Source organism: Leptinotarsa decemlineata, unplaced genomic scaffold, assembly GCF_025532065.1.
Source record: "Leptinotarsa decemlineata unplaced genomic scaffold, Ldec_3_MD MMD2_P_RNA_scaffold_12, whole genome shotgun sequence".
Classification (NCBI taxonomy): domain Eukaryota; kingdom Metazoa; phylum Arthropoda; class Insecta; order Coleoptera; family Chrysomelidae; genus Leptinotarsa; species Leptinotarsa decemlineata.
The window spans coordinates 7,147,166-7,174,919 of record NW_027412526.1 but is presented as its reverse complement, the minus strand read 5'-3'; the positions used below and the strand labels follow the sequence as shown (position 1 = coordinate 7,174,919).

General features: G+C 36.5%; 2 protein-coding genes across 2 annotated transcripts; both read left to right on the top strand.

Moving 5' to 3' along the window:
• Positions 1–27,193, top strand: Gl (glass). Its single transcript, XM_074173385.1, has 6 exons — positions 1–310; positions 4,485–4,621; positions 14,464–14,797; positions 16,564–16,801; positions 21,620–21,857; positions 24,999–27,193. The coding sequence occupies exons 1-6, from the start codon at positions 224–226 to the stop codon at positions 25,168–25,170; spliced, it is 1,206 nt and encodes a 401-aa protein (XP_074029486.1). The 5' UTR covers positions 1–223; the 3' UTR covers positions 25,171–27,193.
• On the top strand, positions 7,443–8,469 carry LOC111513617 (15-hydroxyprostaglandin dehydrogenase [NAD(+)]). Its single transcript, XM_023169842.2, has one exon. The coding sequence runs from the start codon at positions 7,499–7,501 to the stop codon at positions 8,423–8,425; it is 927 nt and encodes a 308-aa protein (XP_023025610.1). The 5' UTR covers positions 7,443–7,498; the 3' UTR covers positions 8,426–8,469.
• Positions 27,194–27,754: the final 561 nt, after the last annotated feature.

Below are 27,754 nucleotides of genomic sequence, written 5' to 3'. Positions count from 1 at the left end.
TAAATCCTAAATTATTATTGTTACTAGTATTTCAAGACACAACGAGTTTAAACAAATACATTTTTATAGTCATGAAATGTAACTGAATTTTGCTTGAATCTCGCTGAAGCGGATTCTTTGTTTCCATCAAATTTCCACACAATGGCAATTCCACTAATTCGCTCTTCGGCATTTCAGGTGCGCAGGTTTTGTCCTCCCATCATCCAGCATCCCTACCAACATCATGGACGCCAGTTACGTCCCCAACAACCCCCAGTTCGGGTTGCAGCTGGAGTGTAACTGGAGTGGATCTCCTGCAGGAATACAACAGGTAGACTAATTGTTTATTGAGAGTTTGACAAGTGATTGTGCATGACTATATTCATTTTGAAGTTGAAAGCTTTTGGGACACTTTTTATAGTTTGGTTGACTTTGAAAGCCGTGATATGGAAACCACGTACACCATTGGAGATTGCACAGTCCTTCAGTTGCCATATTCGTTTCAGAATTTTTATGATAATATCATTAGAGTCATTCTTGATGAATATATATATATGGCATCATAGATGTGCTGAATTTTTAATTTTTTTTACTTAATCCCCTGGTTTTTTTGTTATAAACTAGTTATTAGATACTTTCATTCATTCTATTACTATGAACTGTTTTTTTGAAAATAACATAATATAAAAATCGAAAACCTAACTTACAACTTTGTTCCATAACTTTGAAAATTCATTATTTTTATTGATTTTTCATTAGTATTGATTGAGCTGTTCATCACTATATTGTTAACTGAAGCAACTGCAAGAATATTATAAAAAAATAGCTCATAGAATAAGTACCAAACTATTATGTGAATACTCATCACTTCATTAGCATTTATAATTTTCGTGAGATTTCATTAATAAATATTTTGAAAACATACTCACAAAACAATTCAGTCGATATACTAACTGAGATTAATTGAAAAGTAGAAGAAATCTGGTTGAAAGAAAAACAATATGAAAACCACGTACACCATTGGAGATTGCACAGTTTTTCAGTTGCCATATTCGTTTCAGATTTTTTATGATAATATCATTACAGTCATTCCTGATGAATACATATGGCATCATATATGTGCTGAATTTTTAAGTTTTTTTACATAATCCCCTGATTTTTTGTTATAAAACTAGTTATTAAATATTTTCATTCATTATATAACAATGAACTGTTTTTTTTGAAAATAACATAATATAAAAATCGGAAACCCAACTCACAACTTTGTTCCATAAGTTTGAAAAGTCATTAATATTATTGATGTTTTATTAGTATTGATTGAGCTGTTCATCACTATATTGTTAAGTGAAGCAACTGCAAGAATATTATTAAAAAATAGCTCATGGAATAAGTACAAAATTATGTGAATATTCATAACTTCATTAACTTTTGTAATTTTCGTGAGATTTCATTAATGAATATTTTAAAAACATAATCACAAAACAGATCAGTCGAAATACTAATTGAGATTAATTGAAGAGTAGAAATGAGATTTCCTTAATAACGATGGAAATATTTTAAAAACAAATCAGGCGAAACACTAAGTAGGATTGTTCGGAAAGTAGAAAAATCAGTTGGAAGAAAAACAATATGAAAACCATGAAGAACCATTGAAGATTGCACAATTCATTAGTTGCAATATTTGTTTCGGAATTTTTAAGATTTAATCGTTAGAGTCACCCTTCACGAATATTTATGGCATTATCGATTAACTGAATTTTTTAATTTTTCACGTAATCTGTTTGCTCAAAATTTCCCCCTAAAATTATCCCTTATTAACGCATTTGATATTGCTTATGAGAATAATAGTAACGACACAAATATTTTGAATATTATTCACCATCATTTTCCATAGTATTATGCACTTTTATAAGGTAGTTGAAACGAAAACACAACAATAAAGATTCATCGAGTTTTGTTCAAAATTTGGATTTGTCGCGTTTTTTACGAAACGGGAATAAGTTTGAAAATTCATTATTTTCATTGATGTTTCATTAGTGTTGATTAAGCTGTTCATCACTATATCATTACCTAAAGCCACTGCAAGAATATTATAAAATCAAAATTCTACAGCATCTCATAGAATAACTACAAAACTATTATGAGGATGTTTATGACTTCAGTAACTTTTAAAATTGTAGTGCTTACTAACATTTTTACTCACTTCTTGAAACCACTTGCACAGTGCAGATGTAAATACCCCTCTCCCCCTCTTAACTTTTGAACAGGATAAGTTTTCATAGTTGGAAAAAATTATATTGAAAAGGGATCTTGTAACATCTTGTATGAAAGGTATTTCAATTCTCTATACTGTATGATTAGGAGACTGAGAAAATCCAGAGGCAACTGGAAGTGTAGCTACAGCTAGAAAAGCTGACGTATATCTATCTGGGAAGAGAAACAGATATGAATCGCAGTTGACGACAACAGTTGTTACTGAGAATGATGTCTTAACAACCACTGTCAAGAAATAAATAAACTGAAGATATCACACGAATAAATGCAGATAACTTGGATAAAAGGATGCAATTTTGTGTCCGAACGTTTGATTGCAACCGCATGAAAAGTATTCGTTTTATTAACAAATTTACTTTTTTCTCAAACGGAAATATAATCACCAAAATGTGGCGCAATCTCAAAAATGTTGAAAAGGATTGGGAAGACTATTTTGTTTTTTCAAGCGACCCAAAAATATTTATTGTCATAAAATACAACTGATTAGACAGAACTATACAAATATACTTCAATCAAACTCGATTCATTAATATACTCATAAATAATTACTCAATAATTGGTGAAGGTGCAAGTATAAATGGTCGTACAGAACAGGATTGTAATACTAGTTTTAGCATAACATTATTTCTGTTGAATTAAAAGGGGTATATTTTTTGGAGTGATCAAAATGAACTCCTCACAAATACATTCAGATCAAGTTTTTCAAAAACTACTTTTCCTTGTTATACCTGCTTGATTGCTTATTACTTTCATCACTACTAGTTTTTATTCAGCTCTCATTATGGAAGGTAGAACAGGACCTTCTGGCGTGGAATGAATCCACGCCAGAAGGTCCTTCAGGAGATGAAATATACTTCAGAAGACAACAATCTGGTTGGTGAAACACGCGTCGATGAGAGTATTGCAGTTCTGGTGTTTGGGAACATAACTTGTTTTGAATTACTATTATGGCATCAATATGCACATATTTACTTTATATTGAATGAAACACTTCTACTTCGTTTGTCATAGGAGGGGATTTAAAAAAAATATAGGCTGCTAGAGTCGCTGATTTATTTCTAGCGACTCCAGCAGGTTCTACTTCTGACTCTCCATGTAAAAGCTGAGGGACAAAAGTTCAACCTACTTGGTTCGCTGGAAATGATTAAGTCACTTCAGCAGGTTCAACTTGTGTCCTTCCATGAAGAACCTAAAGGACAGCAGGTTCAAATTCTGTTCCTCCATGTAGAAGCTAACAGACAGAAGTTCAACCTGCTGGAGTCGCTGGAAGTAAATAAGCCACTCCAGCAGATTCAACTTGTGTCCCTCCATGTAGAACCTAAGGGACAGCAGGTTCAACTTCTGTTCCTCCATGTAGAAGCTAACAGACGGAAGTTCAACCTGCTGGAGTCGCTGGAAATGAATGAGCCATTCCAGCAGGTTCGACTTGTTCCTTCATGTAGAAGCTAAGGGACAGCAGGTTCAACTTCTCTTCCTCCATGTAGAAGCTAACAGACGGAAGTTCAACCTGCTGGAGTCGCTGGAAATGAATGAGCCATTCCAGCAGGTTCAACTTGTTCCTCCATGTAGAAGCTAAGGGACAGCAGGTTCAACTTCTCTTCCTCCATGTAGAAGCTAACAGACAAAAGTTCAACCTGCTGGAGTCGCTGGAAATGAATGAGCCATTCCAGCAGGTTCAACTTGTTCCTCCATGTAGAAGCTAAGGGACAGCAGGTTCAACTTCTCTTCCTCCATGTAGAAGCTAACAGACAAAAGTTCAACCTGCTGGAGTCGCTGGAAATAAATGCGCCTTTCCAGCAGGTTCAACTTGTCCCTCCATGTAGAAGCTAAGGGACAGCAGGTTCAACTTACAGAAGTTGAACTTGCTGGAGTCGCTCATTTATTTCCAGCGAATCCAGCAGGTTCAACTTTTGTCCCTTAGTTTCTACATGGAGGGACAGAAGTTGAACCTACTGGAGTCGCTGGAAGTAAATAAGGGTGAAAATTCGGGTTCCCATGAACTAATAGTGTAAATGGTGTAAAAACTCTACCTGAGATCATTTTTACTGATAACCATAGATGTTAGGTATCGATAATTGAAATGTTTGTGAAAATTGGGTAATTATTATCATGGATATTGTTATTAATTCTCATCAAGTAACGTCTCAGTCCATTCATAAATAGTCTTGTGAACTTTCAAAACTTCTTCGATGTTCTACTTTGATCCCAGATTCGAAATATTTTTGTTACAGGTGACAAACTGTACCGACGATTTATCTTCGTGTTGGAGCGAGGATATGGGCTCTTTTTCGCTACCACTGGATCTGGAACCCCTTCCCAGCCTTTTCAATATCTCACCATGTAGCAATGGAACGAATGGAAGCTACAAGTGAGTACATTACCAACTAGAATTTATATACATTGGTGATGATGATACCAACAGTGATTGAAAAAATTAAGACAGGTTGATCCATGAAACTCAATTATTTTCAATGTTTCTGATCCTAGAAGTCGAGAAGGTGTGTAATGAATAGCTCAGTCATTTGCGAAAATTTCATTTATGTCACGAAACCACTGCATTATAAGGTGCAGCGACATTCCTGTCTTGGGGATTCCCTCCGTGGAGGTGCACAAGTGAGGGAGCTTTCCTGCAGGAACAGCCGGTTCCTTGCCTTTATTCAAGGCGGAGCTCTTGGCCCCCGCCGCAGAAAGTGCCCTTACTGTTGGAGGTGATCTGCTATGTTCAGCCTCACCACGAGGGGTACAAATACAAAGAAAGTGTCTCTCTCGACTATAAAATTAACCTGTTTTTTAGATTCCTCATTTTATTTACTGGAAGGAAGATAATAAGGGTGCGCAGTTTTCAAATGGACACCCTGTACCACGACACAGTAAAATGAATATTCATTAAGGTATGGAGTTACAACAACAAGACAAGACAAGACAAGACAATTTATTTTCCACTGAATGTTACAATACAAGTACCATACATTATGGGAATCGTCACTAATAAATAGGATATAATAATATTACAATTTCACTTTTTGGTCATAAAATAAAATAAATTAACAGGTACATGTACACACTTTGAAAATTAATAAATGAAATATAAGTTTATCAATACTAATTAGGATTATTTATTAAAAATTTGAATCAATAGACTACTGTTTCATGTGGTCTGAGTCAAAATTTTCATTCAAAAACTCCTGAACTGAATAATAGCATTTCTGTACTAAAAACTTCTTTAGATAATTTTTAGATAAACTTGTGCTGAGTTCTCTAAATTTCTTAATTTCACATATTTTATTGTAGCATTTGATTCCTATATAATTGGGATTCTCCTGTCCGATTGATAATCTAGAGAAACATAAATTGATGGTGTCCTTCTGCGTCGTATTATGATTGTGAACATCCTTTCTTGTTTTAAGAGAGTTATGTTTATTTATGATGTGAACAATTATTGAGTAAATGTACAAGCTTGGTAATGACATAATACCCAGCTCAACAAAGTGTTTTTTACAAGATGTTTTGCTAGATAAATTCAGCATGCACCTTATAATTTTTTTTTGAGTGATAAATAATTGACCACTATTATGGGCTTTTCCCCAGAAAATCAGACCATATGACAGGCATGACTGAATAAGGCCAAAATATAGTAGTTTCAGTACTTCCATTGACACTGTGTTACGCAAGTTTCTAATAATGAAGCAATATGAGCTCAGTTTTGAGGATGTATGTTCAACATGATCGTTCCATGTGAGTTTTTGATCCAAGTGGACCCCTAAAAATTTTGTACAGGTCGAGTTTTCTAATGATGTTTCTTCAGTTTTAAGTAGTATGCTCTGGTTCACAGTGGCATTTTTTGTATTGAAGTGAACAGCTATTGACTTGTCTATATTCAGAGATATGTTATTATTACCACACCATTGGGTTATGTTTTTGATAGATTCGTCAGCTTTGTCCTGTATTTCCCCCTTGATTGTCCAGTGATGATTAAATTAGTGTCATCTGCATAAATAATTGGATAGCTTGTTTTATTTACCTTCATGGGTAGATCAGTTATAAATATATTGAATAAGGTTGGTGACAAACATGATCCTTGAGGAGTGCCTATTCTAGTTTCAATCGGCTCGGATCGGACCCCGTTGATTTCTACTTGTTGATTTCTATTTGACAGATATGAATGTATCCATTTCAAACACGGGCCTCTAACACCAATATGATACAGTTTAGCTTTCAACAAATTGTGATCAACGGTATCGAACGCCCGGCTCATATCAAAGAACAGTCCCATTATGTTTTCTTTTTTGTTCAACGCGTCATGGATGTGAGATATAGCTTCTTCTAATGCTGTCATGGTAGATTTTTTCGCTCTAAACCCATGCTGTGAACTATCTAAAATATTAAACCTTTCGAGATAATTGCAGAGTCTTACGTTATAAGAGTATTCATATATTTTGCCAATGTGACACTGAACCGCCACTGCCCTATAATTTTTGGCCTCCTTTCTACACCCCTTTTGCTTGTAGAGTGGAACAACTCTTGAGAACTTCAATTGTTCAGGGTATTTACCTTCATAAAAGCTTCTATTTATTAAAATACTTAGTGGATGTGATAAAATGTCACCAACAGCCTTCATGACATTTCCTGGTACATTATCTATACCCGGTGTTTTTTTGGTGCAAACTTTTAATATAGTCTTATGTATTTCTTCAGGATCGGTAGGGTATAAATAAAATGAGTGGAGCCGGGATTTAATTTTTAGGGTATGGTTTGAATTTTCTGAACCTTTGTTTTTGTTTTGTTCTATGAAATATGTGTTAAAGAAGTTAGTTATATCCTTATCATTTCTTAAGACTGCACCCTCAGTGTTTATCATTTCAGTTATTTTATCCTTGTTTTCCTTATTTGTGTTTTCTTTTATTATATTCCAGCATTCCCGATTCATGTTGTTGGAGTTCAGTATTCTATCGTCATTAAAGGTTCTTTTTGCTATATTAACTTGATTTTCATAATATTTCTTTAAACATTTATATCACATGACATTGAAACGGACAAAAGTTTTCAAACAACTCAATATGTCCCCCCCTGAGTAAAATATTCCAGATAAATATCAATAAAGCATGAAACACAATTTTTAAACACCTCGTAGGTCTGTAAGACAACCAATCGATACAGTGATAACGATATTCTTAACCACATCTGTATTCACCTTGAGCGACAGAAAAGTCAGTCACAAAATGTCATTGTCAGAACTGAAGAGAGAATGGTTTTCCATATAAAATTACGAGAACTCAGCAAACTCCTGGTTCTGAACACAAGGGTAGCATACATTTCCTGCAGTCCTTCTCGCTATGCCCATACCAAAGGATACGACAGTAGTTGTAAGCAGAACATTCTCTACATGGAACCTTGCTGCAAGGTAGCCGTGATCACTGGAGGTTCAGACGGTATAGGCTTCGCCACGGCACAACAACTGCTCTGCTGCAAAGCAAAACACGTGGCCCTGATTGGCCTGGACATCGCCAGAGGCCTGGATGCAGTGAACACTCTGAACTGCTCTCACGGGAAAAACAAAGCTACTTTTATTAAATGTGACGTGAGGAACAAAGAAGCTGTCGACGACACTTTCCTGAAGATCAAAAACGAGTTCAAGAAGGTGGACATCATCGTCAGCGCCGCTGGAATCTGGAACGAACAGAAATGGCAGGAGCAGATTCAAACCAACCTGATCGGAACCATCAACGTGAACCTAGCTGTGCAGGAATGCTTTCGTAAGTCGAACACAGTCGTTATCAATATAGCAGGGCTTTCGGGAATACAACCTTTTCCTTACTCCCCGATTTTCGCCTCTGGCAGTACAGGCATCGTCAAGCTGTCCCAAAGCTTCGGCCATCCGGATAACTTCGTGAGGACTGGAATAAGAGTCGTGGCTCTTTGTGCTGGTATCACTTCCACTACTCTGATTAAGGATGTAGACCAGCGCATGCTCAATCCGGAGATGGGTAAGGAGCTGAAAGAGTTCCTGAAGACTGCGATATGCCAGAAACCTGATGCTGTGGCGAAAGCTGTGCTGGAAGTTGTCAAGTTCGGGGCTACTCATACTGTGTGGCTTGTGGAAGGGTCTAGATTACTGCATCTAGAGATGCCCGACTGGAGGAAGCACTGTGTTCTAGTATCTCAATTCACGTGATTTTACATGTATCCCTATTTTATGATTATACTCTTTCATACCTGTTGTAACATTTCATTGATATTCTCGATATGGAAAAGTAGTATTTTTTCCTTAAACAAATGTGTATGTGAAATACTAGTGAAAAGATGGGCTTATGGAAAATAAACAACTCTTACGGTTAGTTCATAATTGATAAAAATGGTTCTTGCAAATGAATACTTTGCCTAATGTAATGAATCGGAACTTTGTAACTTCTTCCCAGATCCAAATGTCATAATTAATGATTTTTTGATCAGAAATAAAAATCATAGTAAATATTAAAGGAAATTCACTTCGAAATCCCATAAAAAACTAATTGATCACAACCATTTCATAATATATATATATATATATATATATATATATATATATATATATATATATATATATATATATATATATAGTTATATATATATATATATATATATATATATATATATATATATATAGTTATATATATATATATTTAATATAAATATAATATAAATATACCTAACTATTTTTACGCGGAAATGAATAGATTCAATAATGGCAAATTATTCAATTCAGTTTGATGGTTCATAAGATGATGAGATTTTTTTAATTTGTTCATTAAAATGAACAAATTAAAAAAATGAATCCTAACCAACAGGTTAGGATTCAAATCTTTCTTCTGTAAATGGAGGGGCTTGTATTATTGGTTGAACTCATGTCCTTCTGTGATTAAATGAGTGGCATGTGTGGAATTGATTTTCCATTCTAGAAACTATATTTGCGGGCTTTGAACGCTCTTCCAGTTTGACCTATATAAAACATCGGACATAATCCACACCATAATTTATACACTCCTGATTTTTCTAAAACTGAACTTTTATCTTTGTTATTCTTAATGTGCATGCCTAAGTTGCTATTGGTTTTGAAAGCAGTATTTACTCCTTTGCTGTGCAGAAAATCTGGAATATTTGTAGTGGGTGGGCCTAAGTAGGTAAAGGTTCTATAACTTTTATCCTCTTCTTTTTGAATTGGGTAAACTTCTTTCAAAATTTGACTATATAACTTTTTTGATGATAAAGTATGTGTTCAGAAGAATGTAATTATTGTTGACGACTATTTGCTTCATTATATTCAGTACTTTATTGAAATTCATCTCTGACAAGGGCACATTTATCAGTCTGTGGATCATACTATTGAATGCTGCTACCTTATGCTGATATGGGTGACTGGACGAATTATGAGTGATAATATCTGTATGTGCCGGTTTACGATAAATTGAAAAATCATGTTTGTTGTTAACTTTTGTTATTGTCAAAACCAAAAAATTCAAAGAGTCGTCCTGTTCCATCTCCATTGTGAATGTAATCGAAGGGTGGAGAGAATTGATGAATTCGAAAAAGTTTGTCAACTGTCTGTTCGTTCCCGTAAAACATACCAGGATATCATTCAGATATCTATACCAATACATGAAACTTCTCACTACTGCGTATTCTTCTCTCCAAATCGTCCATGAAAATCTCTGCTAGAATAGGACTAAGTGGATTTCTAATTATGAGACCTTTGCATGATGAGAAAAAGTTTCATTGATTTGGAAGTAATTCTGTGACAAACACACCGTAAGCAAGTCTAATATTTCATTTTTCACTACCGGATTGATCGAAATCCCATGCTTTTTCTTATGTTGCTTCATTTTCAGATCTGCCAGAGGAATCTTGTGGAACACCCACTTCGAGGTAGGTCTGATGTGTGTAAGAGTGTATGATGTAATGTGTATGTGTCTATGGGGAAGAAGGTGATGACGTCACTGCAGAGTTGGAAAAAATCAAAGATGTTGACATGCCTAAAGGGCACTTAACCGCATCTTTGCTAATAATAGTCGCATCACCACGTGCAGTACATAAAATGAAAGGGAAAGGAAAGTAGAAATGCATTGATGAAAAAAACAAATGGAGATGATGCGACTATTATTAGCGAAGGTACGGCTCAGTACCCTTTTGGCATGACACCAACTCTGACGGCATCATCTACTACCTCGTACCCACATACATATCGCATCGTATCACTCTTACACACGTCAAATCTAACTTGAGATAGGAGTTCCACAAGGTTTCGCTCGAAGGTTTGAGACTTGCAAAAAGAGGCAGCATAGGAAAAAGCATGGGATTTTGGGCTAGAATCAGCATCGTACCTCTACCGTGAATGTTCTTATTTCCAACACTATTAAAATTCTTGTGTCTATGTGAAAGACCATGTGAATATTAAGTCTCACTACTAACTGTTTTTCTTGAAGACGTATTCAAAAAGTGATTTTTCATCAAGTAGAGCTTCGAACGACACCCCTTTGAAAAGGAAATTCACAGCCATCGAATAAATTATAGTTCATTATGATCAAAAAATCCGATTAGAACTGACATTTTGTTCTAATATCGATACATTTCAGAAATTTCCTTGAACTCAAACTTTGTTATTTCTGAGCAATAGCTATCGAGCAATGGTGTGACCCCTCTGTATATATATATATATATATATGTATATATAGATATATATATATATATATATATATATATATATCTATATATATATATATATATATATATATATATATATATATATATATATATATATATATATATATAAAAATAAAAACTATTGGATAGTGGGGTATTGCAGCAAGTACATGAGTACTCTTTTAAGCCAGTCCAAGCTTTCGGAAAATTTACTTGCTGCAATACCCCACTATCCAATAGTTTTTATTCTTAACTATAGTCAGCAACGACTACCCTTCCTCTATATATATATATATATATATATATATATATATATATATATATATATATATATATATATATATATATATATATATATGAAATCTGAAGTTTTCACGGATAGGAATATGCCGGGTATTTGATCCGTGTATGTGATATTATCTCTAATTTCACCGACGTTTCGACAAAATCTCATTTGTCATTATCTAGGTGTGCTAATAAGTATTCAGAAGTTTTGTTGACCTTGCTCAACTCACTTCTTACTATACTGGTAAAACGGTATTCGTTACGTGTTCAGATATTGAGTTGTCAAAACGTCGGTGAAATTAGAGATAATATCACATACACGGATCAAATACCCGGAAAACCAGTTTAGCATATTCCTATCCGTGAAAACTTCAGATTTCATATTCGATACCTTAACGGGGAGATGAGGTCAACCAAGAAGAAGAAGAACTCAGGTAAAACTCAACAACATTTAAGTAGTAGGTAGTAGAGTGTTTATGGACCCTCTATATCTGAACACGTAACGAATACCGTTTTACCAGTATAGTAAGAAGTGAGTTGAGCAAGGTCAACAAAACTTCTGAATACGTATTAGCACACCTAGATAATGACAAATGAGATTTTGTCGAAACGTCGGTGAAATTAGAGATAATATCACATACATGGATCAAATACCCGGAAAACCAGTTTTAGCATATATATATATATATGATGAGCTGTTTTCTCGGGTTTCGCTCCGTGTTCTGTGTATTTTCTCCCCATAAGGATTATTTTCACAACATTTCGTTTCGGTTTTATTACCTGAGCTGCCTCTCCTGTCTCTGTTTTTTGTACCTGTATTGTCATGTACCGAGTTTTGCCTCTGAAGTTGAGCAGTACATGACAATACAGGTACAAAAACAGAGACAGGAGAGGCAGCTCAGGTAATAAGACCAAAACAGGTAGTCGAGCAAACACAGGTAGTGGCAGCAACGCAGGTAAAGGGAAACATCCATCCCTATAAATTGAGACACAGAGTTCGAATTAATCAGTCTAGTTGAAAAAACCAGACATCACCAGAAGATGGCAAATGAGACTTTGCCGAAACGTTGTGAAAATAATTCTTATGGGGAGAAAATACACAGAACACGGAGCGAAACCCGAGAAAACGGCTCATCATACTTTATCCGTGAGAATCTTCGAGTTAACATATATATATATATATATATATATATATATATATATATATATATATATATATATATATATAAAACTAACTTTCTTCGAAAGCTGCTGATAATTTCTCTTCCATATTTTTTGTCCACTTTCCATAATATAGTCTTTTTCAACTAAAATTACTTTTTTAATCCTTTTCTGTCAGTCTTCTTCGGTAATATTATATACTTCTTCTTTAATCAGCTCTATTACCTTCCAATCCAATTTTGGAAAGTTATTTTTACGCCTGATGCTTTGTTTCAATTTTTAACCAAATCAACTCGATAAGATTGAAAACACAAAAATAAAGGGAAGTCTCAGTACGATGTGTCCATATTTTCCAGCAATACTCTCAAGGGCACTTTTTCAAATGTTTTTGTCTGTAAAATTTCAAGTAGTTGGTTTTTAGTATAGTAATCTAGAAAATACAAATTGATATCCATTGAAAAACTTTGTATTTCATCTTTCCTCGAATTTTTATTCGGTACTTTGATGAGCTGTCGCGAATGAGGAAGCGTTGTTGAGGAATATTACACTATTCGCATCCAAATTTGGGATCAATGTGTTTTCAAACCATTTCTCGAAAATATTAGCTTCCATTTTCTTATGTTAGTCAACATTGCAGTCCTCAAGTTTTTTCCACGTAATTTCAAAGGATTCGGAACCCATCCTCCGCAATGCACAGTGATTAGACGCGATCCTTTGTTTGCAGGCATGTTGGGTACACATTTTCGAACCATCAGTCCACCCTTTCATAACTATGTCGTGAGTGTCATACCAAGTTTAGTCCAAATAGAAAATTTGCCGTTATTCTTGTCTATATATACTTATTTGTTCTATGTATTCGTTACGCAATTCCACTATTATTGTGTTTTCCATAACTGATTGACATTTGTTTATTATTTTAAATCTAAATCCCAGTTTCTTTATCTGATTCTGAAGAGTTTTGTCACAGCAGCTCACGTTATGACAGAAGTATTCAATTTCCTCCTTATGATTTCAGTTGTAGGAATCTCATTGCTTCTGTAATAGTCCTATTTTTTTTTTTCCCACATCGCGTTTTGCGTTCATAAGGTTAGTTTTTGACTATTTTACGTACAGTTGAGAAAGAAATTTCGGTCAAATCCGATGTTGCTTGTGATAGTTTGTTTCCCTCGAAACCAAACTTGAGATATAGATTCTTATATACGTTGAAACATACTCTCTGTGTTTCAATATTCAAATGCATCTGAATCTTATTCACTGGTACCTCTTTCTCGCATTGTTCACCATCGCTATTGGATTCATTACACAGGAAAAAGTCTGCGCTGTTATCACACTAGTTATTACTATTAGTACTTGTCCAAAGATATCACATTTTAAACAGATAACAAAACTTTCAAGTAATTATAACTAAGCCAATATCGAATTTCAACACCCAAATCGCGATCAGTTCCTGAACTGAACATTGACGACACAACGGCGGTACTCATCGCTACATTCTATTGGTCATCGTAGCATGACTTTAAAATATAATTTTATGACTCTTCAGCCAATCATAAAACTCGGTTAGTAAAAATCATCCAATACGAACCGCCAATTCTTCAGTCCTTGTGGACTACTTGGCAGCGGCTTTATTTCTTTGTATTATTTTTTTTGGCCTTTGAGGGCGCCGACACTTTAAGTATGCACAATACCAGTTACTTCGACTATAAAGTCATCTTTATTGATAACAGAGGTATATCGCTTGAAATCATAATGTTTTGCATAAATTATCAATGGAAAGTAGAAGAAAGTAATGGTGCAAAAATGGATCCTTGAGGATCTCCACTAGTGGCTGTCAGTTTCATCGCTGCTGAGAGGAATCGTTTTATCGCTGTTAAACTCCTTCAATATATTATCGGTTAGAAAGAAATAATTGACAAAATTCTTGTCTTATGCCATTACTTCCGATAAATAGTTGTATCAACATGATCTGACGGATTTTTCAACATTACGCCAAGAAAAATATCACATATATATTTGCTTTACAAAATGAATGAGTAAAAATGTTATTTCACGATCAAAAAACGAAAGTTCCTTCTAGAAAAGTCTTTTCAGAATAGAACCCACGCTCCAAAACCAAACACCGCTGATATTTCGAGACAACAAACAGCCTTCCTCAGACGTGGCAGACGTGCTCCTGTCCCTGAAGCATGCCGTAGTCCATCCTGGACAAAGCCCCAACGAAAAGTACGAAACGCAACATCTGTACCACCCCCAAATGCTCCTCTCGCCGGGAGGGTACTCCGGTGGAATATGCGAGCAGAGTTTCAGCCAGCAACCTCCCATCTTCCCCAGCATGTCGGTGAACGTTTCGATGAATATGACTATGCATGGATACCACCCGAATAACAGCTGCGGATATGCGCCGACTGAAATCTCCTGTCCTCAGGTGTGTAATAATAATAATGTATTTTTTATTTCTGCAGAATGTTATGATTTTCCTGTATATGTGGGTGTTTTTTATTATTAATGTAACAAATTAATAAATCAACCGTCTCAAACAAATTTATTTCCAACAATATTTCATTAATCACAAACTAATTCATATACAACACCTAGCAACTAATACTTATTTTATTTCCACTATTTGAACTTCTTGTTTAGCCGCTCGATTAACTTTCTGAACTGCCCTCTTGGGTCGGGAAGCCGGGCTTATATCGGTAACGGTACTTTCTAGAAATCTGTATTCGGTTCGGTTTTACCGGCGATTCCCGACTGCATTCTTTCAAGATGACGTCATGTGTTTGTTTTATACTTAGGCCGGCGTTCTGATCAGAGGCGGCTTCAGATTCGTTACATTAATAATATTTTCAATTATATTATTGATTTTTATGACTAGCAAGTTGCCTTGAATGAAAACAAAGGCAAGGGAAAAAGTCTTGGAAAATATTTTAGGGAGCTTTAGATGAAAACAAAACAGTTTATTTTTCTTCAATAGTCTTGAATGAAGAGTCATTTAAAACTGTGTTTGTACTATCTGTGTGATGTTATCAAAGTAGGGTTGAGTTAGGTCCAAAGTGAGTGGGTCTGTTCGACCCTCCACCGCAACCCATAAGGGTTTATTGTGGCTTACACCTATTCACACTCGATATAATAAACCCAGCTTCTTAACGAAGCCGATTAGTTGGAATGGTGAGTGGTCTTTCAGGTTAGATGGTTTGGTAAACCCTCAAGCCATGCCAATGACAGGTTCTGGTCCAATGAAACCGCTTGCAGCACCCTTTTCTGCAAGAGAGTCCGCAGCTTCATTGCCTTCCAGACCAGTATGGTCAGGAATCCAGACCAAAGACAATCTGTTGAGTCTTCCTATCGAGGAGAGTCTTTTTTGGCAATTTGCTACCAATTTAGACGTTGCTCGGTGGAGCCAAGAGCTTCCAACGCCGCTTGACTGTCCGTGAATATTTTCATTGACTTGTGTATGAGGTTGAATTCATATTATGAAGGAAAGCTGCAGAACTGTCACCTTCTAGCTTCATGTGGGTGCCTAGTCATTGTGGCATAAAGAACAACGAGGATGTGGACAATGCAGCTAGAATGATTGCCAACCCTAACGAATATGAGGATGTACCACTCCACTCAGAAGATCTGAAGAATTTTAATAAAACCAAAGAAAAATCTGACTGACAGATTCTTTGGAATGAAACTAACGCCAAACTGAAATGCTCGAAACCAAGTGTGAATAAGCGAATCTCACCATTGAAATCGACCAGGAAAGTTGTTCTTACGCGTCTGCGAATCGGCCACACAAAAATGACACACCTTTACTTGCTCCTAGGAGAACAAACAACCTCTATGTACTACATGCCAAACAGTACTAACAGTATAACATATACTTGTAGAAAGTCCAGAGTATGAGGAAACCACGAGACAACATGATATAACTGGAGCAATGAAAGAAATTCTATGTGATGATAGACGAACGTTGAGCAACCTGATGGCATTTTTGAAAGCCGCTAATATAACAGATGAAATTTGAAAAACAAACAACAAGTCCGCGGCTAATAACCTAGCAGTAGATTCCGCAAAAAACTATCTACTCCTAGTATTTCCTTCTCCCAGAGGATCCAGTCCTCTCTACTCTACTCTACTCTCTTCTCTACTCTACTCTCTTCTCTCCACCATGGGACTCTTACATTCAACTTTCATTCAATGTAGGTTCAATGGAGTACCACACCTCAAGTAACACCACAGAGCTACCAGAATCAAGGACTACTGAGCCCATCGTATGGAGGAACCTACTCCTTCACAGCAGACTTTAGACCGCAACAGGAAACTCCTGTTTTGACTCCATCATACAAGACTGTGCCGATGTCTTTTGCTTCACCTAGGAGGAGGCATAGCATCAGCTTGTTGGATGAAGATAGTCAGAAGCCGAATGTATGTAGAATTTGTGGTGAGTTGTACTTATTTTAGTGATGTTCACTTTGTTTCTTGTACAATCCACCTTCGAAAAGTCAGAATATAAAAATTTTGCAAACTCTGTTCCACTCAGCTCAAGCGATTGGGAAACTGTTTAGCTCTAGATGAATTGGTATTGTTAAATGTCTACTCTTCTATGGCTTACTCTCACATCAGCTTTCATGTCTTGAGGATCTGCCAATTAATTTTTTTTTCGCGCAGCAAAGACTGATGAGAATGATATACAATTCAGAATTTCAAGATAGTTCTAGACAAATTCTCTAAGAGATGGAAGCATCTATATGCATCTTGAAATGTGTCACTTATGCTCATGAAAGTACATTTTTCTACAACTGTCATTGAACACTCCACTAAGTTACAGGTTCTAAGGCTGGTCGAAAACACCATCCGCGAGTTGAACACAAACAAAAAAGTGCACATTGTCCTATTAGACATCTCGAAGGCCTTCGACCGTGTTTGGCACGAAGGTCTTCTGCAAAAATTAAATGCGTTCGACCTGCCTCGGGGCCTCGTCCGGTAGATCGGGTCCTTCCTGAAAGACAGGACATTTCAGGTTAGAGTAGAGGGATCTCTGTCTGATAACAGAGAGATCCTTGCTGGAGTGCCACAGGGGGCCGTGCTCTCTCTGACGTACTCACTTTACACCAGTAACCTTCCGAGGCCCGAGCGTGTGAAGATATCTCTGTACGCCGATGACACGGCTCTCCTCTCATCTTCCATGGGTCGGGAGCTCGGCGTCGTCTATATGCATCGTGCATTGGGAACACTAAAATCTTCTCCGGCCAAAAAAGTGAGAATCTCTGGAAGGGAGATTAACTGGCAAGCGCGGGTAAAGTACCTCGGCCTTCTAATAGACCGTAGGCTCACTTGGAACACGCACATAATGTGCGTCAAATCAAAGATCGCGGGTCAGATAGCACGTCTGTACCCTCTGATCAACAGAAAATCAAAAATGAGTCTTTAAAACAAAATTACCATCTATAGTACGATGTTCAAGCCTGTCATCATGTATGTTTCAGGCGTCTGGGGACAAGCGGCTGCGTCCAACATTTCCATTCTGGAAAGGTTGCAAAACAAGTTAATAAGGATGATTGTGAATGCTCCTTGGTTCGTGCGGAATGAAGCTTCTAATAGACCGTAGGCTCACTTGGAACCCGCACATAATGTGCGTCAAATCAAAGATCGAGGGTCGGATAGTACGTCTGTACCCTCTGATCAACAGAAAATCAAAAATGAGTCTTTAAAACAAAATTACCATCTATAGTACGATGTTCAAGCCTGTCATCATGTATGCTTCAGGCGTTTGGGGACAAGCGGCTGCGTCCAACATTTCCATTCTGGAAAGGTTGCAAAACAAGTTAATAAGGATGATTGTGAATGCTCCTTGGTTCGTGCGGAATGAAGCTTCTAATAGACCGTAGGCTCACTTGGAACCCGCACATAATGTGCGTCAAATCAAAGATCGAGGGTCGGATAGTACGTCTGTACCCTCTGATCAACAGAAAATCAAAAATGAGTCTTTAAAACAAAATTACCATCTATAGTACGATGTTCAAGCCTGTCATCATGTATGCTTCAGGCGTCTGGGGACAAGCGGCTCCGTCCAACATTTCCATTCTGGAAAGGTTGCAAAACAAGTTAATAAGGATGATTGTGAATGCTCCTTGGTTCGTGCGGAATGAAGCCATCCGCAGAGATTTGCAGCTGCCTTCCATTCGGCAGTCCATTCAGTCGAGAAATCAGAGAGTTTTCGATGGTGCAGAAACTCATGAAAACCCATTAGTTAGGGAAGCTATGGATTATACTGTAGACGACCCCTCCCGTTGTAGAAGGCCCCGACACTCTGTCGAATGAGGCCCCTATATCCTCCGCTGAAAGATGAACAACGTTTTCATCCAATTCACCCCAGCCAGGCAGGGGTACACCGTGAAGGGCGGTACTGATATCTGAGGACACTCATGCTGCCATACCATTAACACCCACATCAGTCATGACCCGTTTGTCTTTCTGGCAAACATCTGTTCAAAGGGTAAGGGAGCCAGGCTCCAACCTGACTAAATTCAAGATGACTTCCACCGCCTGTCATTGAAAGTGTCATTTTAATGGTTGTCAAGAGTGTTAAAACATGATGTTAACCAAGTATCGTGTTAAAAATGTTTTCAACACGATTTTTTTCGACTAAATAGCAATAAACAAAATATATTCATTCAATTTTTAAGGAAGTTTTATTATGAACGATAGATATAGATACAAATGTATTATATACATTAATAACATTATTAATATTATTATTCATGAACATTATTATGCTGAACGAATGCTGATATTAGTACCTGGCGATGTTGAAAAGCCTTGTAATTTATTTGAACTAGCTGACAATTTCATGGGCATTAACATTTAATTCTTGACGTGAAGAGGATGATGCTGTAATGTTGGGAAGTATAGGTTTGTGATATATGGTTTGAAAGGTCTCTCAATTCTCCATTCAAAAATGTTACCGCTTTCAAATTTATTGCAACAATTATGATTAAATAAATTAAAATCATGTGGTTACCAAAATTCGATAAAATACACTCAAAAACTAAAATGTAATGTAACACGTAATGAAATGTAGAATACGAAACAGAACTATGGATGTTAACGAAGTTAGGTGTTCAGAATGTTCACCGCGAACGTCTTGGCAAGAAACCAATCTCAAATGAATCTATCTTCTAAGATTATTCAACACACAGGCATGACCGACCTAATCGCAAGCATTATTCGTTCTTTCAAGTCATTCAAATCTGAAGGTTCAGTTTTGTACACATCGCTCCTTACATATCCCCATAAAAAAATCTAATGATGAAAGATCAGGTGATCGCGCTGGCCATTCAATCGATCCTCGCCTACCTATCCACCGATTGGGAAATATTGTATCGAGGTATTGCCGAGCATTAACTTGGTAATGTGGTGGTGCTCCATCCTGCTGAAACCATATAGTATACACTGGAATTCGAAGGTTTTCTGGATCAGGATATAAATTTGCTAAAATTGGAATGACATCATTTTGAAATAGTGCCAAATAATTATTGCCATTCAAGTTGTTCTCAATGAAAAAGGGACCAAACAATAACCTATTGAAGGTATTGCGTGTGTTCCTCTTTAATCCAATGAATATTTTCCGTTGACCAGTAGCGGCAATTTTGCCGATTAACATGACCGTTAAGAGACAAAGTACACTCATCAGAAAACATAACGTCTTCTAATTGGATGATATTGTTATCCAACATGTCCATCATTTGCTCACAAAAATAAGTTCATCTATCAAAATCGTCTTCCTTGAGCTCCCGAGTAGGTATCATTTCATACGAATGCATTGTATTTTCTTTTAATATGTTTACTATCAATGTATGGCTAACATTGAATGTAGTGGATGCCTGTCTACTCGATGTATGTGGGTTTTCCTCAAACTCAAGCATCACATCTAGTTTGAATTCATTACTCATTGCATTGGCAGCTGCTTTTTTTATCTGCCCCACATAACCACGCTTGCGAAACTGCTTTCCTATTTTTCTTATTGTTCCTTGAGATATGGGCGGTAAATCAGGAAATTTCCCATGAAATAGGCGAGATACTTCTTGTTGTTTTCGGGTTTTATCTCCGTAATCAATCATTTGTTGAACTATTAATTTATGCATTTCCGTTAATCCAACCATTCGTCAGACTTGAAGTTAACGAACTTTAAACTTAAATTAAAATACTGACAACTATTGTTGTAACATACAAAACAAGTTGACGAAGCGTTTTAAACTAACGTTGCCACGGAAATTATCTTGAAAGAACATTGCTATGATTTTTACTTACTATTTTATTATCAATACCTCAACACGAAATAAGTTTTGAGTATATTGCAATAAGTTCTGGGTGTATTTTGTCGAATTTCGGTAACCACATGATTTTAATATTTTTTATCCTAATTGTTGTAATACACTCAAAAGCAATAACATTTCTGAATAGAGAATGAAGAGACCTTTCAAACAATATATCACAAGCCTATACTTCCCGCTTGAAAAATTGGAGATTGTACCTGTCATTCGACGGAAGTTGAATGTAGGGGTAGCATTTTTCCGTTGAAGTATGTCAAATTATAATTTAAATTTGACGTGTTTCGGAATTTTGTTGAAATATTTACCGTAACGAAAATAATGAATATATTGCATTTGTCTTTCACACACTGTATATTGTGGACTGCCTATGCAGATCTCAAATATATTGCAGTATAATACACCGTAAGTCATTTAATGACGGGTCCAATCCTGATGAATGACAACATTGAAATTATTGGCTAGTCGAAGCACGGAGACAAGTGGGAATCTAGTAGTAGTAAATATTTTAAAATCATTCTTCTATTGATTTATGGATGACATCATAAATATTTTTTCTAACGAATAATTTGTTTGTGGAGGTAACATTGCTTTCCCAGACATTATTTCACAATAATTGAATAGAACTGGCTGATAGTTGATGAAAATCCCATATTAGAAGTAATTAATACAGTTTATTGTATGATTTTTACTATAAAGGGTTTCACGAAAACTGTGACACGTGTCACATAGGAAGCTATTGTATAGCGAAACACGTGTTGCGGTTTTTGTGAAACCCTTTGTAGTGAAAATCGTCCAATAAATTGTAATAATTAGTTTTATTATTTCACAAAACTGAACGAAACTTTTGTCCCATCACTTGCGCTTGTCACAAAATGAAAAAACCTACATCTTCGTGAAAAATTAATAACCATTTTCTTAATTTTCAGGTAAGAGTTACGCACGTCCCAGCACCTTGAAGACCCACCTGCGCACCCACAGCGGTGAAAAGCCGTACCGCTGCGTCGACTGCAACAAGTCCTTCTCGCAGGCGGCGAATCTGACCGCGCACGTGCGCACGCACAGCGGCGAGAAGCCCTTCCGGTGTCCCGTGTGCGACAGGCGGTTCTCGCAGAGCTCCTCCGTCACGACGCACATGCGCACCCATTCCGGGGAGAGGCCGTACAGGTCAGTGGGGGCGGGTCTTTGCGTATTGATTTTTGTGATATAGTCTAGTCCAAAAGGGCTATTTTGCAAAATTATGGTTGGATTTCACATTATATTGTGATTGAAGAGTCATTCGGTTCATAATTCCACACTTCACAATTCATGATCATCATAATAGGTTTTTTCAAAAGTTTTGTCCGTATTAATGTCATGTGTTGCGTTTATATAGGTGAGTGGGAAAGTAGGGATTCAATTACCCGGGTGAGAATTGAAAATATTTCCAAATACTACTTACTCACATATTATATGCAATCGATCGCTTCAAAATCACTTCACCAACTTTCTTCGAAAGCTTCTTATAATTCCCCTTTCATATTCTCTGTTTCACTATCACTGTCTTCATTTGAATCAATAATGAATTTATTTCCACCATTAATATGGAAGTGTCCACAATTCATATAGTCTTTTTCAACTAAAATTACTTTTTTAATCCTTTTCTGCCAGTCTTTTTCGGTAATATCAGATACTTCTTCTCTAATTTGCTCTATTACTTTCTTATCAAATTTTGAAAAATCATTTTTACGCCTGATGCTTTGTTTCAATTTTCCCCAAATCAACTCGATGGGATTGAAAACACAAAAATGGGGGGGGGGGATTCTCATTATGGTGTGTCCATACTTTTAAGCAATACTTTCAAGGGCATACACTTTTTCAAATATTTTTGTCTGTAAAACTTCAAGTAGTTGGTTTTTGGTATAGTAATCTTCAAAATACAAATTGTTATCCATTGAAAAACTTTGTATTTCATCTTCCCTAGAATTTTTATTAGATAGTTGACATTGCAGTCCTCAAGTTTTTTTTTCACATAATTTCATAGAATTCGGAACCCATTCTGTACTTCCTACGCAATGCACAATGATTAGTCGCGATCCTTTGTTTGCAGGCATATTAGGCGTACACATTTCTCGAACCATCAGTCCACCCTTTCGTAACTGTGCCGTGAGAGTCATACCAAGTTTCGTTCAAATAGAAAATTATCCGTTGTTCTTGTCTATATTTAGTTATTTGTTCTGAATATTTGTTAAGAAATTCCACTATTCTTCTGATTTCCCTAACTGCTTGACGTTTGTTTATTATTTTAAATCTAAATCCTAGTTTCTTTATCCAATTCTGAAGAATATTGTCACAGCAGCTCACGTTATGGACGGAAGTATTCAATTTCTTCCTTATGATTTCAGTTGTAGGAATCTCATCGCTTTTTTAACAGTCGTATATTGTTTTTTTAATGATTTCATAAGATGAACATCTAAAGGTTTTGGTTATCCTGTATCACATCGCTTTTTGCGTTCATAAGGTTTGTTTCTGACTATTTTACGTACAGTTGAAAAAGGAATTTCGGTCAAATCTGATATTGTTTGTAATAGTTTATTTCCCTCGGAACCAAACTTGAGATGTAGATTCTTATATACATTGAAACATATTCTCTGTGTTTCAATATTCAAATACATCCGAATCTTATTCACTGGTATTTCTCTTTCATATTGTTCACCATCGCTATTGAAATCACTACACTGGAAAAAGTGTGCGTTGTTATCACACTTGTTATTACTATGAGTACTTGTCCAAGGACGCCACATTTTAAACAGACAACAAAAATTTTAAGTAATTATAACTGCATCAATATCGAATTTCAACACTCAAATAGCTATCAGTTCCTGAACTGAACACGACGGCGATAACCATCCCCGCATTCCCCGATTTCTATTCGTCACTGTAACATGACTTCAAATTTAATTTTATGAATCTTCAGCCAATCATAAAACTCGGTTTGTGAAAATTATTCGATACAAACCGCCAATTCTATGGTCCAAGATTTGATATCAAGGTCAATCAAATGAAGAATGTAACTGTCGTCGTCTTGTTTAGCTGGATACTCTTGGAAAAAAAAAACAGGGCAGATCATCTATACGGAATTTTCTGTGCTAGTTTTTTAATGAACTCACAAACGTTTATTAATATGCCGTTCGTGGAAGATTTCGAGGGCTTTATAGATCATTCCGCCACTCCACTGTTCAAGAAAATGGATTATAGTTATGAATTTGTGTTTTTATTAGCACACTGTATATTCCAAACAATAGCACAGAAGTTGTATGTATCGAAAATATTCCCAAATGTAACGTCATTATATTTCTTGAAGAGGGTAAGCACATGGCAGTAACCATGTGTGACCTGAGCAAGATCTTCGACTGTGTTTCACACAGTTTCCTTTTCGACAAACTCGAATATTATGATATCAAGGGCGTAGCAAATGATTTTTTCAAATCCGCCCTCTCTAACAGATCACAGTCAGTATTTTTCAAAGAGGCCTATTCAGTAAGCTCAACAGCAAGACACGGTGTACCATAGGGATCGGTATTAGGTCCAATTTTGTTCATTGTATACATCAACGATATCTTTGAATATATGAATCCACTGAACTGTGTACTATTTTTAGACGATGCAACCTTTTATGGGCTTACTCAAATCATGATGAGTTGAAATATCAAATGGAAATATCTAACACTGACATAAAAACTTGGCAAGTTGACTTGGGTGTCACATCGATGGGTGGTTCCACTTATGTCTCGCTTGCGTTTACGCAGTTATTTCTATTAAGTACTTTTCTTGATTTTTCGCATTTTGTCTTCAATCGAGGACCGCCTGCCCGGTACTGACGATGCCCAGTAGGCTGAAACAGCTGTATACCGGTGGCTCTTGAATTGAAATCAATATGGGAATGATCAGAATGGTAATTATTTATTTATCGTTTGATTTTCATGGAATTATTTTCCAGCAGCTTGACTGCATTAACCTTTCTCGATTTCATATCATTTCTAGAAACATGTGGATTCGATTTTCGATGACATTCCAGGTTAGCTTCCCAAATTTCTGCCACCGCAGTTGTCGGTTGATTGGTTAAACCACCAACATTGACATAAAAACTTGGCAAGTTGACTTGGGTGTCACACCAATAGGTGGTTTCACTCTTGTCTCACTTGAGTTTACGCAGTTATTTCTATTAAGTACTGTCTACCGGTGGCTCTTAAATTGATTGCCCTCAAATTGATTGTAGTCAATAACTTTATCTAACTATCTATTATTCACTGACTATCTCTGTTGCAGGTGCAGGCTCTGTAAGAAAGCCTTCTCCGATAGCAGCACGTTGACCAAACACCTGAGGATACACAGCGGAGAGAAACCTTACGAGTGTAAGCTGTGCCTGCTCAGGTTCAGTCAGAGCGGCAACCTCAACAGGCACATGAGGGTCCACGTCGGTAACGGGATTCCCCCGTGACACGGGTTCTTCGGGTACCCGGTGTAGTTGAAGGTGCTCTCTTCCGCAAGGCGAACCATTGCGCAGTTTGATCAGTTTCTGGCAAAGGAGTGTTCCGTTTGGTATTCGAGTTAGGGTTGGGGTTTACTCAGGGGGTCCTGTTGTTTAACATTCGATGAAGACGTGTACAAAGTGCATAGATGATTCTTACTTTTGGAATAGTATACAGGGGTTCTTGAATTTGGCACTTTGGAAATGAAAGTTGATGAACCAAAAATGAATCTGGTGTATATGGGGTTACTCAGTACTTGATAAAAATCCATTACATATTGAAGTAACAATTTATTGTGAAATTTTCACTGAAAAACAAAACCGCAACACGTGTTTCGCTATACAATTGCTTCTTTAGGCGTGTTAATACTGACTATATTTTACCTAATTTGTGCTTTACTAATATAACTGTCTCTATTAGAACAGCATGGAAAACCGAACAAATTTGTTTTACATTCATTCACACATAATTGCTGACCTAAACGGCGAAGTTCAGTAGCCCACTACGTGTAACTTAGTGAGGTCCTGCTCTACTACCTAACCTACTATTATTGGATACTTAGATACCATGTATCTAAATACACTAACTCAACCTACAAGATACAAGATATATTGAGGAAAAAAACTGAAATTACAATGAAGTAAAATACAAGTAACAATTACCAAGGAATGAAAATTAAAATTGAAAGACTTCAAGCCAAGTCACTTCACAACATTTCGATTATTAGTATCCACAATCATCTTTGGGTGATGAGTATTCATAGGTCATTCGAGTGCTTTCACTACATTCACTTATCCGCTCTCCTCTCCCTCCTCTTCATTGGTTTTAGCGGGAGCTGACCATTTGACAGGAGTTGGCCGTTTTCCCCTTGATTATAGCCAAGCTAGCGTATCTGTACGTTAGCTTGGCTGAATGCGTTGTTGGATAAGTATAACATTAGAACCTGATTCAGATCTGTAAACACTATCCGTAGCAGCCTCTCGAAAACCAGGCCACCAAACGCGGGATGCGATTCCAAGAATTGCATTTACTGGATACCTTGCGAGTGCGGAGAATCATACATGGGTGAAACTAGGAGGCCATTGAAAGTTCGCTTTGCCGAGCACAAGAAGCACACACAGCGAGGAGCAACCAGAAAATCAGGAATATCAGAGTATGTTTGGAATCATCAACATAACATCAAGTGGTCTCAAGCTAAAATCCACAAATCCACATAATAAGAGTCCAGTCAGCACCTGAAAACTATTGTGCATACTAACAATCGAAACGTCGTGAAATAACTTTGCTTAATTGTCCAATTTCAATTATTGCTTGTATTTTATTTCATTGTAATTTCAGGTTTTTTGCTTAGTATAATTGTTTTTTAGCTGATCTTTTCAATTTTATTGATTCAGCATTGCTGAATGTTGTAGAAGACATTGTCAGAGCTTCAGATAGAGGACATTGTACAGCTCTAGTACTTTTTGACTTCAGCAGAGTCTTTGACCCTATAAACCACGATTTATTGATATCAATTTTACATCACTTTGGTCTGTCAACTTCAGCTATCACTTCGCTTGCCAATTATCTTAATGGAAGAAATATCAAGCAGTTATGTTTGATGAAATACTATCTCTTCAGCGCGGAGCGCCACAAGGCTCTATACTTAGGCCGATCCTGTTTGCTCTTTACTCCTCCAATCTTTAAAAAAATTTGGATCACTACAAAGTGCACTTCTATGCGGATGACACCCACATTTATTATAGTGTCCTCCCTCTAGATGAATATGATTCTTCTATGATACTTAATAAAGACTTGGATAATTTTTATAGGGCTGCAACATAACAGTATTCACTCCTGAACTCTCAAAAATCAAATGTTCTATTATTTGGACCAAAGTCCACACGATATGATATTTTAGACTACCTTAACATATCAATCAATGGCGTGAATATTGAGTTGGTGAAAGAAGTGAAAAATTTGGTCTCAACCTTGACCACACTCTCAGATTCTTGAATAACTTGATACGACGTGCATATTCTTCTTCAAAATCGATATATGGAGTTAGGCAGTATCTTCCACTGAAATTGAAACTAGTATTATGTGAAGCACAAGTTTTATCACATTTCAACTATGCTAATACTGTCTTTGGACCACATTTGAGTGAGCAGTATAAACGTCAAATTCAAAAAGTACAAAACTTGTGCTTGATACTTATTTATGGAATAAGACGTTCTCGGAGAATCTCTCATTAGCTCAAAGATTGGATAAATATGAACAGAAGATCTTGCATGCCGCGCACCTATTCCATAAAATTATTCCTTCTAGAAAGTCTGCCTATCTTCATAGAAACATTTCTTTTCGAACAGATGTTCATAACGTCAATATCAGGTTCAGGGGAACACATACTCCACCTTCTTTTAAAACTGAATTTTTCCGCAGGTGTTTCAGGTGTTTAAAAGACGTCAATCTCATTAACCAGCACTTCAATTCCATACCTCAACCTATCAGATCTGCTCACCAATTGTCCTTATTAGATTGATATGTTAATTCGGAAGAAACTGAAAACTCCTC